Raw genomic sequence first — 22,034 nt, forward strand, 5'->3', positions numbered from 1 at the left:
AAAGATTTCATATATATATAATTACTGGACAGCTGGTGAAATTTGAGACCTGTATAATAGATATAAGATTATATCAAAGTTAATTTCCTGGTTTGATCATTAAGCTATACTTATGCAAGCTGTTAGTATTTTGGATATCTGGATAGAGAGTATTGTGGAATTCTTTGTACTGTTTTTCTCTTTTTGTAACATTTTTGTAAGTCTGAAGTGATTTTAAAATGAGAAGTTAAAAAATAAAAATGAGCTAATACACACACACACACACACACACACATGCCCCTGATAAATTCTTGACTTACAAAAATATCACCTTCCAGAGGGAAGAAACAAAACAGCCAACTCTTTGGCCTTAATTCTGATTCAAATGACCAACTAAGTGGTGACAGAAACCTTCACAGCTACAGACTTACTTATGTTAGCCTCTTCAGAGAGTGGGCAGTAGTTACCCTAGGACACAAAAATATAAAAATATATTCCACACCCCACACACACACCCCCCCAAAAAATTTATGTGTATTAACAAGACTGAGAGGAGGTAGAATAGTGACTAACCCCTGAAGAGGTAGAGAGAGTGGCAAGCATCCTGTTTCTCTTCTCAGAGATGGATCCAGAGGTCAGAGGGCTGAAAGGAGCAACACCCATCAGCTACAGGGAGGGGCACATCTGGGTCAGGACGCTTGGGCTGAGAGCCCTTGAAGCCGTTAGAAACAGCAGCTACTGTGGCTCCTTGAGAAGGGATGGGACACTTTCTCCTTAGGAGTTAGAAGGACCTTGGTAAGAGCTGGCTAAGTCCAACAGGTTGCTGACTGCTATTAAGAGTACACAGGTACAGAGAATCTTCAGGTTCCCATTTAGTTCACGTAGCCTGCTGAACTGGGAGAAGAGCAGTTCAGGTGAGACACAAGAAGTGCCTTTGTTATTCACCACTCCAAAACTCAGCAGCAGATTTGGGTTGCTGGAAAATAAGAGGTGCCATAGAGGATGAAGTGAAAAAGTCATAAAGAACATTAGAATAAGTTAGGTTTCTACACTGGGCTTTAGAAAGCAGAACTGAGAAAAATGATGGGTGTAATCCCAAGGCCGGAAATTTGAAAAAGGAATAATGATAATACTATATATAGCATGAATCACACGCCATATATTGTCTTATGGACCTTATATATATCGCTGCCCTGAAAAGGTGAAACATGAAAGATATTCAACAATCTCATTAGTAATTTAAGAAGGCAAATGAGGGGCACCTGGGTGGCTCAGTTGTTAAGCGTCTGCCTTCAGCTCAGGTCATGATCCCAGGGTCCTGGGATTGAGCCCAACATCGGGCTCCCTGCTCCACGGGGAGCCTGCTTCTCCCTCTCCCTCTCCCTGTGCTGTGTTCCCTCTCTCACTGTATCTCTCTCTGTCAAATAAATAAAATAAATAAATAAAAGTTTTTAAAAAGAAGGCAAATGAAAGCAACATACATTTTTCCACCATCAGACTGACACAGAAACACACACACTTAAATTATACAGTATTGGCAAAGGACTAGAGAAAATAGGCACCTTTGTAACTGACAGGAGGCAGTATAATTAAGTACTTTTTTTTTAGAGTAATCTGTTAATATTCATTAAAATATTAAATATCCCTACCATTCAACATGCAATTCCACTTGGTATATACCCTGGACAAATGCTGAAATAGGTAAACAGTGAAGTACGTACAAGGGTTTCCAGTCTATCATTCTGCACATTACAATGGCATGAGGAAAAGCTGAGAAGTGCCTACATGTCAAACACTGAAGGTTTAAGAATCTATAGGAAATCTATACTATGTCAAAAATTCTACAAAACAGAGGAGTTTATTCCTAGATTACATGTATAGGAATAAATATACAGAAAGTTCTAGAAGGATACATACTACAGGTTTAACTTGAGAGAGGGACTTTTGCCTTCCATTATGGCTGGGGATGGAAGGTCCAAGTATGTATCCTCATACAACCAAGTATGAGGATACAAGTGTAACTAATGCCCATGACAAAGGCCTCAAGCCTAGAAAGGTGGTAGTGTGCTGGTGAGGCCAACAAGCTGAGATCTGAGGCCTGCAGAAAATGCTGAAGGCAATCAAAAGGGATTTTATGTTTATGCTTAGACCAAAAAAGTGAACAAAGAAGTAAAAATATTAAACAGCAGATGTGTGGCAATCCATAAAAGGTAGGTAGGGAATTGCCAAGAACCAGCTTTTGTTAAGAACAAGTCACACAAAACCAACCATACCTTAATTTTCCTTAGGTTCATTCATCTGATTATTTGACAGGTATGTACTGAACACCTTCTCTGAGCCAAACAGTATGTACAAAAGATACAAAAACATATTTAAACAAACAAACAAACAAAAAACCCTGACAATGCTCCTGTCCTGTTGAATATAATAATCCAGCAGGGGGACAGATATTAATCAAGTAACCAAACCAATCAATTTACTATTATAAGGTGAGACAAGAGCTTGGAAGTCAGGAATCAAGTGTCTCCAAATGGCTTTGCAAAGAAATGGAGTTTGCAGACAGAATACAGGGGTCCATGAACTTGGATGGTGGAGGAAAAAAATAAACTTCTCTTGCCCTAACCTTTAACTGAACTTTAGCATCTCCTTCAATACGAGCATGGGCAACAAACCACAGTGGTTGTGACATTGTCGTGAATAAAAATCATAGGTGTTCCCATATAACATTACTACTGTTGCAGATATTCTGAATTATCATTTATCGGACTTATGAGACCTGCCCTTCCTTTTATTAAATAATGTGATAATTAGAGAAGCATATACTTATATTCCAAGTGGTTTTAATATTTTGGTAACTATTTCTACATAATTTTTTTTCCTTTTTAAAGGAATTTTACTTTATTTTATGCATCTGAGAAATGGTCTAAAAGCTTTACCTGATTGTCAAACAAATCCATGGCATCAAAAAAGATTAACAATCATTCACCTAAATTCTGGTAACAAGTAGATAGGTATGTATATAAATGGACTACAAAATCAAAAAAATATAATTACACACATGGGCTCACATAAAGAAAGCAACGCAATTTCCTGCAAAAAATAATAAACTAAAATAAACCAAAACAAAAAATAAAATAAAATAATTAACACTAAGTTATCTTCAACTCTTTAATTTTGACTCTAGTTGTTCAACAAATATTTGCTAGTGCTTACTTTGTGCCAGCCACTGTACAAAGCAATGGGGAAACAGCAGCAAACCAATTCTAATAAGGTGACCTGTTCCTCCCTCATCTTGGATCTTCATGGTCCATCAAAGTAATTGGTGGACAATCTATAAATGTTTGCTAAATGCTAAAAGAAGAATGCCTACAACTGGAATAAGTGTTGCCAACATGTTATGAAGTCCTAACATTCAAGCAAAAATCTTTTGGCTGTCATTCCACTTCTTAGGAAAGTTTCATCAACTCCTCAGCATAAAACTCAATTTCATCTGACTTTCTCTTTCTTCCCACTTTGTACCTCACATTGCTCAATTAAACAGTCTGACTTTTATGAGAAACTGATCTTCGCAAGAACATCTAACCAAAAGGAACAAACACTAAGAGAATAGTATTCAATTCCTTTTAAGACTTGTACAAATTGGGGTGATAATATTAAATACTATTATGAATTCTACCTATATAAAAACATTCACAGGCCTCAAAGAGGAAGGTTGCAGCCAGCTTCTTGTTCTAGTAAGAGAAAAAGAAACACAAGGAAAATAATACAGAAGTCTAATCCTATTTCCTAGCAACTGGGGGACAAGTGGGAGAAAAGGGAAACAAACCAGAGACCTCACCTTCAGACTCTTCACCTCACACTATGTGCTATTACAAAGAAAGCTCTCACAAACTAGGCAGAACTATCCTTCCAAACCATTGCACCACTCATAAAGGAGTGAGAACTGCATCATGACACAAGAGCTTAGCAACTTCACCCCACACCTTCTTAACCATACAGATTCCTTTGATCAGTTATTTTACCATGGAAAGGAGAATCTAAGCATTTGCAGTGAAATGGTGAGGTGAACTTAGCATACAGCTGGGCTGATGAACAGCCAGGCCTGGGATGCATTATAGCAATGGAGGCTACAGTTACTTCATAATCCTCTACTTGCAGACTTCAAGTTAAGCCTGACTGCTCAGTAAAATCACTTTTTCCATACAAGTGAAAGCAGTCCCTGCCTGACCTCTGGTGAACCCAGCAAGGTGACTTTAAATAAATTTTGTGCTCAAATGAGCCAAGTAATTTAGAAGTGGAAGCTAGAAAGAGAATCCAGTTATCCTACTATCTGCCCCCCTCTCCAACTTTTAGTTGGAGCGCTTGACCATGTATAGGACTTGTGCTAATCACCTGACATATATACTGATTCTTACAAAACAATTGTATAGGAAGATACTATTATTATCTCCATTTTGCTACCAAAGAAATGTGTTTGCAGGGACTAAGTCGTTGTACAAGGTGAGAGATCTATTAGTGATGAGCAGGGATTTAAACTTGGGCTGGCAGAGCCTACCTTCCTGTTTTTAAGTAGGTTCCATACAGAGCTCGGAGCCCAGTGTGGGGCTCTAACTCATGACTGTGAGATCAAGACCTGAGCTGAGGTCAAGAGTTAAACATTCAGCCAACCTGAGCCACCCAAGTGCCCAGAGTCTACACTACATTCTTAACCACCATAACATTCTGCTTCTGATCTCAGAATCTGATCTTAATGGTAATCAATCTTACTTTTTCCTTTAAATACTCTAAACAGCTCTTTCAAGTACTGGGTGCAGAGCATGAAATACAATGCAACCATTCATTTATTCTAGGAGTTCTTGAAGCATTTGGGGCTAGAGTTTAGGCACAGTAGAAAAAGGTAAGAGAAAGAGCATACTTCATTCACTTGTAACAGGACTAAAACAGAAGATTTCTTTAAAATGAAGGCAAGCAGAAGGAAGCCACACTGTCTTGTCCTCTTATGAGAGGAGTGGTTTTTCCTTAGTGTCTTCCTCTTTTCTTTTCAACCACTGCAGGAGCCACAATAAAGTAACTCCACCTAATAGAAAGGGTAGATACAATTCAACTACAGCTTCCTAATAATTCAGCAGTATGTGCGTTGTAGTAAAAACAGCACAGAGCTGGAAGCTAGCAGACCTGGATTATCTATCCAAGATCAACCAAAGGTGCCTGACCTTTCCAGGCACTGGTCCCTCTTACATAAATAAGGGTGTGACACTGTGTCACAAGTAGGAGGTTTAGCTACAAGAAAAAGCCAGTATGGGGCCTTTTCTGACCTATAAAGGTATCAGTTTCAAAGTTTCAAATAATACATAGATTTACACACCATCTTTCATGCGATACCACCTGTTTCTTATCTTCCTAAACAAATTCTACATAATTCTGGCATCAAAAGATATTCAAGGAGTGGTTCATTAGATAAATACCTAATTTCACTGAAGAATCCTTGGAATATGAAAGAGAACTAATACTTCTAAAATAAAGCGGTAATAACAGCAGTTCCGACAGATATCGTTAATCATAGCTAAGAGAAATATATGGGAATACAGTTTAGAGAGGCTGATCCAGGCACCGAGGGTCCAGGTTATCCTATTAGTTCCACTGAGTCACTGGGTCATCTTTCCATAGTGTAGCGAGAATAATAGATATTTCAGATTGTGTGTGTGCCTGTACCAGATGCTATATTGGTTATGGACAAACAAGGATGAATGCTCCAGCTGTGGGCATTTGGCTCAGGTTACCCACAGTCTATGTGGAAGGCAGGTAAGGACCAGGTAACAGAAGATTAAAACAAAAGCTTATGTGGTTACAACAATGAGTCTGTAGCTTGTCAACCCAGATTTAACAGAAAGTTAGGAAAACCCAGAAGAATCATTTCAAAACTGTATATTACTCACTAGCTTGTTGTTTTTAAAAAAAAAAAAAAAAAAGTTATATACTCACATCTGTAGGCCTTTTATTTTTTTTTTCTTGCCCTATTCCTCTGGCTATGACTCCCAGTACTATATTGAATAAAACTGTTAGAAATGAACATCTTTGTCTTGTTCCCATTCTTAGGGAGAAAGCATTTAGTCTTTCACAATTAAGTATGAGGTTAGTGGTAAACTTGCGGTTTTCACTCTTGGCCAAGTATCAAAGAATAAGCTCTTCAAATAGAAATTTTAATGAAATATAGATATTGGAATAGGGAGAAACTCTGTCACTTTTACCTATCTCATATCTCCCCCGCTTCTTCACATAACAATGCTTTGATTTTTCCCTTAGGGGAAGCCAAAACTTCTCTACCACCACAGTTCTAGCACAGTGGGCAGGGGAGTCACGTCTGGTCAATTCAACTATCCCACCCTATGGTCCAAGAATTTAGTCCAAGAAAATTCAAATATGGGACTTCTTTAGAATTATTATATAAGGCTCTCTTTCCACTAGACTTATAGATTAGGGATCAACAAAGTATGACCCATGACTGAAATCTGGCTTCTACCTGTTTTTATAAATAAAGTTTTATTGAAATGTAGCCATACCCATTGTCGATGGCTGCTTTTTGAGTACAACAGCAAAGCTGATTAGCTACAATAGTGACCAGAGGGCTCCCAAGGCCTAAAATAATTACTCTCTGACCTTTTAACAGAATAAGTTTCCTGGCTCCTGTTCTTGATAATATAATGTAAACCTGGAACAGTCTGAAAGCCTATTACCATAACTGGAAAGAACCTACTAGAAATACCAAGACAAAAGAAGAAACCAACTCCAAATATTATGGAAGTTTCTGGATTCAGATGGGCTGGACCTATTATATCCCAACTTATTATAAGTTCCATAAGCCAATAAATCCAGCTTTTTCTCAGGCCAAGTATAAATGAGGCTTCCTTCATTTGAATTTAAATTAACAGCATAGATAAAAACTATAATGCTCATTGAAGAACCACAACTCTAATTTCTTCCTCCATTATATATCCATGAATACCATAAAGACATTCAAAATTTCTTTTCAACTAGAAAGTCACTGAACACTAAAAACTGTAATTTATGTAACAATTAACTAAAACTGCAAAATCAACTAATTCAGGGCTCATTTAGACTGTTTTTCCAACCAACCATACTAAGGTGTTATTAAACGATAAAAGAACAAAAAGGATGCAAACCAAAGTTACCCCCCTCCAAAAAAAAAAAAAAAAAAAAGAGAGAGAGAGAGATTCAACACAGAATAATCATTCACAGAACCACTGAGCTCTAAGTATAAAACAAAAGTTAGGTGCTGCCATTTTAATCTCCCTGATACAAGGCTAACATTCCAAAACCAGATAAGGAAATGGGTTTCTGCTTCCCTTACCAAAGCCAAAACTTCTAAGGCGATAGATTTATCTAATTAGGCAGACTGTGATTAAAACTGGAGCTGCTAATTTTCTACTGGGTATGTATCTCCAAGAATGTCCCCTAGAGGCTCTCAACAATGGGAGATAAAATTAAGCCTAATATTCCTGCCACCTATGCAGTTACCATTTGTCTGTTTCTCTCTCTTTAGGAAACTGAAAAATACACAGAGATGTTGTTCTCAATGTAAGCTATATGTTCCTGTGAGGAAATAATTTTATATTATGTTTAGAAACAGAATTATTTTGTGTTTAAACTTGTTTTAATGTGTACATTCTGGAGCAAGGAGATGTTTTCTTTCAACAGCATGCTTTCCATCTGCAGAAGCCAGATGTTAATCTACAGGAAAACTCAAGTGGTTAGTAAGACCAATTACATACAGACAGAGAACAAGTATCAAATGGCAGGGAGAGGGAGGAAGGGGAGGTTTAAAATGGGAGCTGGTAAAGTCATTGTAGAACTGCAGCTTACGGGGCTGGGGAAACCTCAAAACAGTGGGGTTTTTATCCATACCAAGAATAGTATGCCCTGACAAGATTTTTTTTCTTCCTGGATACTTCCTCCTCTAGAATTGAAGAATCATTCAAGAAACTCAGATAAAGTATATAAAAATGAAATGAGTGAGAATTCTTGAAGGCATCTTCAAGATGCCTATTAATCTACATTAATGATAAAAATCAAACAATCTCATCTCTATAATGATAAAAACCAAACACATCTAGGACTATGCATAGGTTCAAATTCTACCTCTGTCACTTTGATGGAAACTGTCAGCCACCCTACAGTCTTCTTTCTGGAAGTGATAAAATACCCAGAGTACTGGCAGTCCCTGGCTGCCTATGTTCAACCTAGATTTCCCACCCTCCCCTATAGATAGATGTGGCCGATTTAAGTATGTTAGGGCCAGTGGAAGTGATGTGTGCATCCTCGAGGTCCTGGATACTTTCATCTCCATTAACTGGCTGAAAAACAGCAATGACTAGTAGAGCAACTTCTAAAGTCATGAGTTGAGTATGGCAGAATGACCCTGCAAAGCATGGACTGCTCACTTCCATGCTTAGAGAGAGAAATCAACTTCTATGTTACTTAAGCTACTACACTTTGGAGACTCCTTGTTATGGCGACCTAACCTGCACCCTACCACTATAGCCACTTACTGTCTGTGCTACTGAGCCAAGTTATTAAAGCTAAGTCTCACTTTCCTTAACTATAAAATGGTAGTATTTTGTGATGTCCTAAGAGTATACTTATTTAATAAGATACTAAGAAGAATAAATGAGTTAAGACATGTAATATGCCAAATCTGTGACTTACACACACAAAAGAGCTCAATTAAGGGTAATGGTAGCAAAGATAAAGGACAACTTAGGAAGTGGCTTTCAAATGCCTCTGACAACAAGCAGCTATTGTGCCCACGAAACCCTAATGGTAGAAATGTCTATCTACTCTATATATACAGCAGAAGTGTCTTCTCTTCCAGCCTCTTTGGTCTCAGCTGCAGAAACCAGATGAGGAAGGGGACATCATCATTTGAAAAGCATCACATTAAGACACACAGACATTGTATCCCCACTGCTCTAAGGCTTACAACCTTCAGAAGTTGACTTGTGGTAAATGTGGCTGTCCTACCAAGTAGAAAAGGAAGTATAACTGGATTGCCAAGGCTAAAATATGAAATACCCCTGGGACTGGTCAAATAGACACCTAAAAGTTGTCTACCACAGAATCAGACCTGGACTCTGTGAAGGAACAACACTTCAACCCAACAGGGGAGCTGTAGCAGCATCTAGTTCATCAAGAGTTTCAATAATTAGTCACACAATACACATCCTGGTTTAAAAAAAAAAAAAAAAGAAAGAAAGAAAGAAAAAGGAGAAAAGAAAGGAACGAACGAAGGAAAGAAAAAAGTCTATCTGCTTTGAGAGCTTCCATCACAATGTATTCAGAGAAAACAAGGGGTAACTTGTAGGTACTGCAGAATAATTAAGATTAAATAATGTTCAATTCGAATTTAGCTGTTCCAAACTCTTTAAATGGCTCTTTAAATCTTGCTCTATGTTATTAAATGCTATCCAAAGTAGTTATTTGTTTCTGCTCAGTTGATTAGAGTTTCACATTTATATACAAAATAGCTAAGTAGAAAGACACATTCATCCATATAGATCACCTAACCTGGGTAGGCTGAGAAACATACAAATGAACTGGAATCATCTATGATTGCATCTTGATGCAGAGTTCTGTACTCAATGAAGGTTGTGGCCTGATGGCTTTGCACACATTCCCCGCTCTGGATAGTGCCTCTGCAAGTTACAACTACTGGCCCAATGACACTGGATTCTTTTTTATCTTTTGTATTCCTAGGATGTACTCTTAGGATTTCTATAACCCTAGTATCTGCTGAATACTGCAGCTGAGATCTTTGGCACCAACATAAGGCTACTATTTTTGACTTTAGGGACTCCCCCAGGGCCCTGACATGAGTTTTACATGTCACACGATACAGGAAAACCACCAGACTACATCAACCAGCAAAGGCCAGCATCTCGAAAATGGGAGCACAGATCATACTACCAAGGCTTAAATCCTTCCATCTACACTGATAATCCCACTGTATATAATAGGATGTGGGCTACCATGGCAAGGGAATGCTGAACCAGAAGGCGATGAGAAAAGATACTACATAATCTATATACAATTCTAAAATCATTTATCCCATTCAGATAGGTTTGACATAATGTTTTGCATCCTACTCCATGGAGACATCAATATTCAGTAAGCCAGACTCTGCCTCCTCTAAGAGACCTAAGGACACTACAATTGCCTTGGCTACCACATAGCCTGAAAGTCCTGAAGGACTGAGAGGCCAAAGCTCAGGGACTACAACCACACAGAAACAGTTTCACTATCGATGAAAGTTCAAGAGTAGAAGACATCCTCTGGTACACTGGAAACCAAGGCTTTAGATAGAAAGCAAAAATCACTGCACTTGGGAAGCAACAAACAACTTGGGGTCTTTATTTCTATTCTACTTCCCTGAATTGTTACTTACAGGTTCCCGGCCATCCATGGCTTCCATCCAGAGCCTCCGGTCTTCTTCCGACAATGCCTGCATGGTGATAACCCCTGGCCTGTGGAGAAAGGAGGACATAGACATGAACCCAGTGTCACTGGTGGAGAGATCCTGATGAATGTGAAACTTCAAGAAATACCCAAACAACAGAGTAAGAGATTGCCAGGATTAACAAATGAAGAGAGGCACACAGGCAGCTTTCAGAGCCACCTTTCAGCCTCAGAAAGAAAAGTCATCTCCTGAATTCCCCTCAATAAGCCTGTGTCCCTCAGGGAGCTAGGAAAAACCACAGCAGACATTACCCTACTACTTACAGTTAAGGGACACAAATGACTAAAGTGATTCCTTTAGACCAGTTTTTGTTCCTTGAGGTCTTATTCATTCCTATTCTCCAAAATGCATAACAGAGACCTTTACTCACAGTATGATAGCAATTCATATGTATTAAAGCGAACAGAATCACTGGACTCAAAATTAAAGAGAGAGGAAACAATCAAGCTGGGGGGACGCTGGCCTCTTAACCTCTAATCCAAGGTTTCTAAACTCCTTTTGACATGGAGATGTTTTATGATGGTAAACAGATTTATAATGATATTAAATGTATATATTTTTTTAAGATTTTATTTATTTATTGGGAGGTTGACAGAGAGAGATCACAAGTAAGCAGAGAGGCAGGCAGAGAGAGGAGGAAGCAGGCTCCCTGCCAAGCAGAGAGCCCAATGCGGGAATTGATCCCAGGACCCTGACATCATGACCTGAGCTGAAGGCAGAGGCTTAACCCACTGAGCCACCCAGGCGCCCTAAATGTATATCATTTTTAAAGTGAATACTTGTCATGTCAGGTCTTAAGTTCTTTACATGCACTACTTCTTTTCACCCTCTCAATGAAATCTGCTTGACCGTTCAAACTGAACACAAACCCTCCAGAAAGCTTGCACATGGTATCAAATGGTGTTTGTTGAGTTCCCCTTACAGATGGCACTGCACTAGCAGAGACTTGAGCAATGAAAACGTTCTTGGGAGAGGGAGCTAAAAGTGCTCTGTGCTCATTAAAGCAGGAGTCCTTACAGTCCACAGATGGGTCCAAGAGAGTCTATAAACCACTCTTCCATCTTCAAATATATGTATATTTTTATGTATTAACAGTTCAATCTCAATCATTATCAAAAGAGACACAACCCTCAAAAAGTTAAGAACTACAGATTTAGTGGTGCCTGGGTGGCTCAGTCATTAAGCATCTGTCTTCAGCTCAGGTCATGATACCAGGGTCCTGGGATTGAGCCCCACATCCTGCTCCCTGCTGAGAGGGAAGCCTGTTTTTCCATCTCCCATTCCCCCTACTCGCATTCCCTCTCTAGATGTGTCTATCTCTGTCAAATAAATAAATAAAATCTTAAGAAAAAAAAACTACTTATTTAAATCCTCATTTGTAAACTCTGAGAAAGCTTAAAAGGAAGTAAGAGGTCCACTAAGCAAGAATTAAGTCTTATTACCATCTGAGTCTGCGGTATCATAATGATCGCAGAACAGTATGGTAATGAAACACATATGGGCCTGGCCATACCCTGATCAGCACAAGTCTATTCATTCTGACCCACATAATTACTGGTACTGACTTATTTCCACAGTCCCATTGATATGCTAGATCTATTCATGTTGAACACATTTTAAATATCACATCACTCAACATCCCCTAAGGAAAAACATTTCCGAAGATGTAAGCATCTAAGTACAGGGGGGTTGGGGACTCAAGCGGCACTGAGGTGTGGTATGAGTGTGTGTGTACATGTTGTGTGTGTGTGGGTGGAGGTGGACAACAGTGGTGGTAGCTGGGTATGCGGATGGATGAGTGAAGGTCCTGAACATGAAAACTTTAATTCCCCAGAGGCAATCCTTCCTGTGAAGGCCATCCTGAGCAGTGACACCCCAACACAAAGAGGACACAAAAATACAGTAAGCCTTTTCTCTACAGCTCCTGCCAGGGCCCTCCCTCCTCTTCCCAGAAATTCTCATTCTCAGATCCAAATCCCCATTTCCCACCATGAGCCCATTAAGTGCACCAGACATTATCTGCAGACTACTGGCAGTCATGGCTCCACAGAGCTGATCCTTGGCTGGCAGGCATGGTGGACTGATTCTACTCTTCTTCCTCAAGTGCAATGCTTTAATGGCTTAGAGGGGAAAAAAGTCTATGAAGCTGCAGTCTGCTTTAGAACTCTCAAGTCCCTGGACCTGAACCTCTTAGTACTGCTCAAGTGTTGTGCCTGGACCACCAGTTTCAGAATCAGGCATTCCCTGAAAAATGGAGATTCTTAGCCTAAAACTACCTTATTACTAAATCTTAATTTCTGGGCTGGGTCTGGGAACTTGGATTTTAACCAACTCCCCAGGTGATCCCAATGCACAGTTAGAGACCCACTGCCCTGGCCCCCACCCTTTCCTTCCTGTCCCCCCACACTAAAGAGCAAAAGACACCCCCCGGTATACACTAGGGTCAAGCAGCCAACAAGTCTCCAGTCCACTTCCTGCTAGGTTCCTACCAGCAAACAGTGGGACCACAATAGTTGCCTAGCATACCAAGATTTCAGGGGCCCTGCAGATATCACATCAACCTCATGGCCCACATTGTGAGATTTCCACCCAGAACCACAAGGAGGAAGTTCAGACAAACTTGGAGGCCACTTGGCTTTAGTAACCAGGAAAGTCAACAGGATCTGTTTTCACTTCAAGAAAAAATATCAAAATGTAAGCTCTTTTCCATATGTGGTTTTGTTCCCCTTTTTTGTGGAAGGGGGTAGTATGGAACTGAATAAAGTGGATTTAATACACTTAGCTCTAATCTTATCACCATTCCAAGTTCAGGTAATTTTCTCTCAATCTTGTATATGAATGTCTGGATCACAGTACTATCCTTTCTAGGCATCTAGAAAAAACTCCTTCAGCTCCAAGTTTCTTTTCCTTCATAACAATTTAAACCATAATTACATAAATCTCTTATGTGTAAATTTCCAAGGACCAAGGTGAAAGGGTCAACTTTATTTTGGAATCAAGCAATAACTTTCTTTCCATATTCCCCCTCCCTGTGTCCCTACTAGCTACCATTCCTCAAAACAAAATAAAACGAGCGAAACTCTCTATGACCCTGTACTTTCCACGTCAGCAGTTTGTGTTTTAAATGCATCTGGTTTTTCATAACAAAAATGGAGAGGGGGAAAGAGAAAGAGAAATCCAGAGGAGGGTGTGCAATGAGCAAGGGAAAATATAAAACAATGAAAGAGAATTGAAATGAGTTCTTTCTAGCTCTACAAAGAATTGTGTTACTATCAAATACCATAATGGAATATAATCTACAGTAATAATAACTGAGGAGGGTATGTCAGATGCTATGCTAATCACTATATATAAATTAATTCATTTAATCTTGACAATTACATCACGTGGTAGGTATATTCTCATTATCCCATTGGGGATATGAAAAGAACCAAGGCTTGAATAGGTTAAGTATCCTGTCTACAGTCACAGAGCCAGGATCTCAACCCAGAAGTCTATTACTTCACCCTTACACACAAGACCACAGCAAATGTGGAGGTGCCCTACCCTACAGAAAGCAGATACTGAACATTCCTCCTCCAAGCACGACAAAATTCCTACATAGAATCAAATAAGATCAAACCATAAAAGGTTCTGTAAAGCCTGAAGTGTTTCATAGATACAGTCACCACCAGAACACCATTCAAACAGCCAATCCGAAAGAAGAAGATGACGATGTCCAATGTGACTATAGCTGACTTTTCTTCAGCAGAGGTTCTCCACATTTCTTCTGCTTCAAAATACTCAAGAGATGGAAAGGATGAGTTATTTATTTTTTTATTATGTTAAGTTAGACACCCTACAGTACCCTACTTGTTTTTGATGTAGTGTTCAATAATTAATTAGTTGTGTATTAACACCCAGCGCGTGATGAGTTTTTTAAAAGAACATAAAAGGCACCAAACATGGGGGCGCCTGTGTGGCTCACAGTCAGTTTAAGCGTCTGCCTTTGGCTCAGGCCATAATCCCAGGGTACTGGGATGAAGCCCCAAATCGGGCTGTCTGCTCAGTAGGGACTCTGCTTCCCCTTTTCCCCTTCTCCACTTGCCCCTCCCCCCCAACTTGTGCTCTCTCTCAGACAAATAAATAAGATCTTTAAAAAAAAAAAAAAAAAAAACTTAAAAGAAAGCACTAATCATAAAGAAAAAAGGAAATAAGGAAATAAGACTTCAAAAAATGAATAATTTTCATTCTAAAAAGGTACCATTAAAAGAGTGAAAAGGCAAACTAAAGAGAAAGAGATGCTATAGTTTGTATCTCCAGTGAGACTCTTAACCAGAATATGTAAAGAATGCCCACAAATAAGAAAAAAAAAATGAACCCAATTAATGAAATGGATAAAAGACATGAACAGGCACTTCAAGGAGGACACACAAATGGCCAACAAACATAAGAAACAGGGCCCAACATGATGTCTCTTTGAAGAAATGCAAATGAAACCACAATGAAACACCCTCCTGAAGGGAGAGCATTCAGAAGACCACCAATACCAAGTACTGGCAAGAATACAGAGCCACTAGAACTCTCACATATTGCTAGAAAGAGAATTGATAAAACCAATTTAGTTTACTAAAACTAAACATACACTTCACCTGCTGTAGGAACTAGCAATTCTACCTCTATGCATACATCCAAGAGAAATGAATGTGTATGTCCATCAAAAGACACATTCAAGAATGCTGTTTTATTTTTTTAATTAACATATAAGCAAATAACATGTATTATTGCATTATTTGCTTCAGGGGTACAGGTCTGTGAATCATCAGTCTTAACATAATTCACAGCACTCCCCATAGCACATACCCTCCCCAATATCCATCACCTAACCACCCCATCCCTCCTCGCCCCCTCCCCGGCAGAAACTCTTGTTTCCTGAGATTAAGAGTCTCTTATAAGAATGTTGTTTTACTCTTAATGGCCAAATTTTACAACAACAAAAAACTCAAATATCCGTCTATGAGAATAAATTGTTTATATTTAAACAAGGGAGCACCATACAAAAATAAAAAAGAACCAACTACAAGGTACAATCAACAAAATAAATCAATCTTATAATAATGAAACAAAGAATCCAGACACAAACTACTAACAGTACAATTCCATTGATATGACATTCAAACACTAGTCAAAGTCATCTTTGGGGACAGAATTCAGAACAGTGATTTCATTTGGGGGAAGAGGTATGATGATGACTAGAAGGAAACCATCTCCTCAGGTAATAGTAATGTTCTATAATCTGATCTGGGTGGTTACACCCATATAGGCATTGTGGGGGGCAGTCATAAAGATATGCTTAAGATACGCACTTAAGATTTGTGCATCTTACTGTGATTACACTTCAATTAAAAAAAAAAGTCTTTTAAATACCGAAGATATAGGACTTGTCATCAATAACTTAGGCACCCTAGTTATCCTGACTCTCGTGCTTCATAGCTATGTAAGTGCCTAGTGGACAACTAACTGAACTACTCCATATTCTTCTTTACACTGCAGATTTAAACAATACCTACTTCAAGGAGTCATTGTGAAAGTTTAATGAGATATTCATAAAGTGTTTTACAGTGTTAGACACACTGTAAATGCTCCAAGAATTTGCTCTTATCACTGGGGCAAATGGACGTGGCAGGTGGAGAGCAAGAGATGGCAAGTGTGCAGTAGGGTCAAAACTATGGAGGAAGAAGGGCAGGTGAACATAGTTTAAAAAGGAAAAGAAACCAGCCACAGGTGCTGCAGATACACATGACCCCATCCCCAACACACTCACACACAGCACTGAAAATCACACCTCTACCACAAAGGGAGCCAGGCCAGGGGCTGCACTGACACATAGGCTCTCACCACACAGCCATTTCCTTTTTCCTCCTGAGTAAAGTATTTAAGTGGCCTACTTCCCCCTTTTGGAATTAATGTCAGATAACTGATAAGAACAAAGAGGGGTCTTTAGCAATTCTAGAAAATCTGCCAAGGAGGGCCCTCTGCCCATGAGTTGGGAGAAGTAACAAAAAAAGACCTGCAATCCTTTCTACAGCTCAATTCTAAGATACAACGTATGATATGGCACCTCATTTTGAATCTGAATAAATCCTTGGTTAGTGCTATATCTTTATCAGCTTCAAACTGGTGAACAAGTATCTGTAATTTTCTCTAAGATGGCACTCTACCTCTCACACAACAGGGGAGAAGATGCAAAAAATTACTCATCTGTCACAGGCCAAACTGCGCCCCAGCACCATACCCCCTTCCACTCTGGCCTCCAGAAAAGAGCCCGTGGAAAACAGTGTAGCCTTCACTGCCACATCCAGGAGCAGGGACCACTGATGTCACCTCACAGGCTCCTCAGCAGCAGAGAGCAAACAGAATTACAACCAGCCCTGACTCCAGGGCCACGCCACAGCTTTCCTGCTCTAATCTTATTCCTGAATCTGAGTCAACAATAGTGATCTCAGTAGTTTGGCAACTCCACTACTTCCTACTGGACAAGGAAATGCTATTACTGACTCCACCCCACTGAAACAAACACTCAGAACCTCTTCTTTCTAAATCAACCTCCAAAGATCCAAAGATGTAGGGGTTACTCATTCATAAGACTCTAAGTCTTCTGTTGGCAAGAGTTCATTCCCCAGCTTCCAACTACACTACAGCACATGTACGAGTCAGGTTATGCTTGTATAGGAAGACACAGAATGATGAAGCCTTGGAGAATGGGCTGCCATCCATAGTGGGAAAGAGGTGCACAAATGCCAGGGACAGGAAGTTGTCCCTTGCTTCTAAAATCCTACTGGGAAAACAGGTTCCCAACCATTATTAGGGTTTGAAGTTCAGGACATCTTCATTTACACAAAGATATGGCCAAAGCCATACCAAATAATCTTGGAGAATGACAATGCTTTCTTGTCTATGAGATTACAGATTCAAACAGCCACAGAGAATAGGAAGTAAGCAAAATCAGTGAAATTAAATGAAAAGATTATTTATTGCCCCAAGGAAAATAGGCTCACTCTCATTTTCCATATAATATGCCCTTTACTTTTTCTTTCGCACATTTACTTTTTGATGGTCATAGGAACAAAAAAAGGACTTCCCCTCTATAGGATAAATAATGGTGCAAGTACAAGACAAAGCAGCAGCTGTCACCTGTCATCACAGTGAGACAACAGGGCATGGTGGGGACAGGAGTAAAGCGAAGAGTGTATGCCCCACCTAAAGGAGGCATCCACTCCTCACTCCATAAACAGCTGGCACATGGGGAGGCAGAGCAACATTTACAGACTTTTTTCAACTTCAACATATTGGTTCAAACACTACTCAAGCCAAACTAAACATAGGTCTGTGGACCGCCTGTTTGCAACTTCTAGTGTCTGTGTCGGTCTTTCTCTGGGCTCTACCCCAAGTTACCACGATGTATTATAAAGTCATCTGATGCACTAGAACCAGCAACGATGCATGTCTGTATTTGTGATTCACCTCACAGTCAAATTCAGCAGAGCATCTCCAATGTTTCATAAAAGAAGGAACGTGGGCTACTTCCTCTTTTATCCCCAATACTCAGGACCCAGTGTCATCACTGGAGGGCAACATTAATCTATATGGAGATAAAAAGTTATAAATATGCACTGAGATAATGACCCACTGATGGTCTTCATGCATTACAGAGCCTTCTGCATAAAAAGGATATGCGTAGGCTAAAGGTAAGAGACAGAGTTACTGAGAGAGAAAGCAGAAGTTGCAAACTAGTCGTTCATTAACTGTGACTAATATATACTGCGTATTTACTAGGTGTCAAGCACCGTGCTAAGGACTTTACTTGCAATATAGTTTATTCTTCAAAATAACTTTCTGAAGTAGGTATTATCATTATACCTATTTTAAAAACTTGCAAAATGTCATAGCATTGGGAAGTAGCAAAGCCTCAACTTGAACCCAGTCTGCAAAGCCCACACAGAAGCAAAGCCTACACAGAAGCACAATACTGTACTGCCCCCACGTGCATGCAGTGTATGTGCCCTGGGATCCATGGTGATTGAATCCTTAAGCCTTAAGGGGAGGGAAGGAAAGAGGGGAAGCAGGGCTTGTGCGCATGTGCTCTATCACACAAACACACACACACACACACACACACCCCTTAAGAAGTTTTCAGAAGTAGGCTTCTCATCAATTTAGAAAGGATCTTGTCTTAATAATGAATAAATTATAATATATCACTGCCTACAGCATTAACCCCTTGAGAGGAAAAGTCCTAAAATAATGAGCACCATAGCAGTAGTGATACTCTCAAGAGTAAATACTGCCAATCATATCAAATAATTTCCTACATTTTTATTTTAAAGGAAAATGCAGTCATAAAACATCAGGAAGCCCAAATAAAGAAATCTTTGGCACATGAAACTGCATTATCCGAAGAGAAACTTATATGATTACCTATTATAGGCCAGCCATTATGCCAGACACTGGGAACACAGGAGTAAAGCAAATTTTAACACAGCAGCAGCAGCAGAAGGCAACATTACTAATTGCCACAATGAGTAAAACTCAGGGAGAACAAAAATACTTGTTACTACCATTGATAACAAGTTGAAAAAATTATCTAATTTAAGAAATTTATTAGTCATTTACAGTTTTTTGCTTTTACTATTGTAGCTCAGAGTGCATAGAAATGTAAGTAAGTGGAATTTACTGATTGACTTGTTTCTCTTTTCAGATTTAACTGCAACATTTTGGTTTAGATTTTTTTAAAAAACTCATTTTATACTGGCATTTGCCATTAGCAAAACAAATTTCAGTATGCAGACCGAAGAGTACAAATAAGGTCGCCCCCATTTCCCTTCATAAAATCCAAGAACCACCACATCCCATTTTTAGTTAAACCAGAGTCAAAGAGTAAATACTCTCTCAGTTAATTTACAAAAAAAGAAAAAGGGGAAGAAGACCATTCGATAACAATTTCAAACTGCATGAATATTTAAGATTCCAAAAACTTCTCAACTCGCTTATTTTACAGAACAGCCAAGAAGCAATCCAGAAAGCACAATACTTCCCCCAGTTTACCCCCACCCAAGTATGGAAGTTACAGCAGAACACCCTCTGAGGAAGGAAAAGCCATTTCCTGTCTAAAATGTCAATGGTACTGAGACCAGCACTCTAATCCAACCACCAGGAAGGCAAAATCAAATATTATTTCAAACCAGGGGTGAGAAGGGGAGGGGCAGGGAGGGGGAAGTCTGAAACCAGGAAAAATAGATTCATCTGTTGCAAAAGATAAAGGCGCCCTGCACCAAGAGGGAAAGGCAGGTTGGCCTGGTGTTCAGCACACATCGGACAGCCAAAATCACACATCTGTTTTCTTCACCATCCTGAAATAAGCCGTCCCTGAAGCAAAGAGCCTGACACTTTTCATTTAGAAACCAAGGTAAAAATGTAATGTTTAAACAGAAGCTTGATTAACTGAGCATGCTTGCTTTTGCAGGGTAGCAGGTATGAAATGATCCATCACAAAAGGGTGAGAGGAAGGAATTTCGACAAAGAATGAATCATTTAGAATACCTTTCCTTTAAGGAGTAATTCACATCATTTCTTCTCTAGCGCAAAAATAACCTCCCACCCCCAGCCGCTGACTCCTAATTGTTGATGTATAAAGGAGAGCTGATTTTCCACTAGACCTTCTTAGTAGTTACTAATAAATATACTAAACTGCCATCTAGAGGTTGAGCACTGCAGCAAGTCTGTTACATAATGTGATCCTTTTTGGAAAACACATACCATCTACACTCACACAACCTCACCAAGACATACAAACAAGTGCATACACACACGACACACACGACACGTAGCAAATTAGAAACAACAGTATTATTTTAACTTAGTACAGTTCCATTTTGAGACAGTAAGTCATAAAGAAAGGCATAACCCTTTTTGTCTTATATAGGATATATATACAAATAATGGGTTACCACATATATAATTTGAAAACAGAATCTTCCTCTACCAGCACCTTTGCACATATACTTAATGCACCTGTACTCACTCTTAGTTTATAGTAGACTTGAAAAATCATTAGATTATAGGAAAAGGAACAACATCAAAATGGAAAAAACATGCTCAAAGAAACATCCACCAAAGCAAAGGTTCAACATAAGAACAATGAATTCCAAAGTACTGGGGTTGAGAAAAAAAAAAAAAAAAAAATTCCAAAAGCACAACTTTTGCCAACACAGGACTGCACCAGGAAGTATTATCATATTCCATCTTCAAAACAGTCCTGCAAGGGTAGTATGATAAGCCCTGGACCAGAGTCACACAGCTAGTAAAGGGCAGGTCCCAAACTGAAATTCAAGGCTGTTTGCTTCTTTTACCTGCATTCTGCAGTCTGCCATAAAAAGATCCTTGAAATGAGGGTGGTAGCTGTTTGGAGGGTTTGGGTTAGATTTTCTCAGGTCTTCTGTAAATCTTCTAAGACTCCACTATTCTTTCTTTAACCAACTTTTCATTTTCCTGGAATTTTTTTCACCCTACCTTATACTGGAATGCAGAGTATGTAAGTACTTGCTCAAGTCTTAATTTAAATAGCACCTAACATGATTAAGCTTCTGTAGTATCTTACAAAACAGTTCACCAAAGTCCTAAAAATAAGAACAAAATTGTCTAATTCAAACATTACTCTTCCATAACAAAACAAAAAACCCCATGCACATAGTACTAAATTAAAAACTGTAGAAAATGATGTTATCATGCCTCTGGAAGCAAATTACTTGACACACAAATTTAGAGTTGAACAGAGGTATACAGAACACATACCTAATTCAACAACCAGCGAACCCCTACCAAGAAGAGCTCATACACTGTGCAAGGGCACAGAACACACAGTGGGACGACAGGAGAGTTGACAGTGGGCGTGGCCCCTCAGGTTGATGCTGGTCAGAGGAAACTGTCTTGCTTTACCTGTTTGTGGGACACCTGCACTAGGAGGACTTCAGGTTTAGTTTGAAAGCAAAATCAGGTGACAGCTTTTAAGAAGGAAAGCCCAGTAGATTCATAGTACTTCATTAAACTTCCTACCTCCGCAGTTGGTAAAATCTGTGGCATGTGGTTGTACTTCATTAATGAGGGAAGGAGGGAAGGAGAGGAAGAACAGGTTCAGAGTATTCCAATCATGCCATCAATCTCTGTACGAACAGAAGGATTAGGTCCCTGTGTTTGTTACATTTGTCCTATGCTTTCTGGTCCTCCAAGTTTGCTGAAACACTCAACATCCCGGTTTATACCTTGAATTGCTTGAATGTGTATGTATATGCATTTGTGTTTGCTCTTTCTACAATCAAAAGCAAACCCCCTGCAGGTAAGGACTGTGCTTGTCTTGGCCCCCATGCCAATGCCAGGAATGGAGCGTGTAGTACTCCACGTAATATCTCCAAATGTATGGACTTCTGCTGGAGTCAGCTAGTCCTGGAAAAAATAAAGTATTCTAATTGTTTCCTTTCCTCAAGTATAA

At 39.4% G+C, this 22,034-nt stretch overlaps 1 protein-coding gene and 1 pseudogene across 4 annotated transcripts in view; one reads left to right on the forward strand and one right to left on the reverse strand.

Annotated features, from left to right (window-relative positions):
* Positions 1-22,034, reverse strand: part of ARHGAP26 (Rho GTPase activating protein 26) — a 436,434-nt gene that overhangs the window by 266,520 nt on the left and 147,880 nt on the right. For all 4 annotated transcript variants that reach the window (XM_032336318.1, XM_032336320.1, XM_032336319.1 and 1 more), the window contains exon 11: positions 10,439-10,517. In XM_032336318.1, the coding sequence (XP_032192209.1) occupies positions 10,439-10,517 (79 nt within the window). The remainder of the gene's footprint in view (positions 1-10,438; positions 10,518-22,034) is intronic.
* On the forward strand, positions 8,898-9,228 carry LOC116585699 (annotated as a pseudogene).

The sequence above is a fragment of the Mustela erminea genome, chromosome 3 (assembly GCF_009829155.1).
Source record: "Mustela erminea isolate mMusErm1 chromosome 3, mMusErm1.Pri, whole genome shotgun sequence".
Lineage (NCBI taxonomy): Eukaryota > Metazoa > Chordata > Mammalia > Carnivora > Mustelidae > Mustela > Mustela erminea.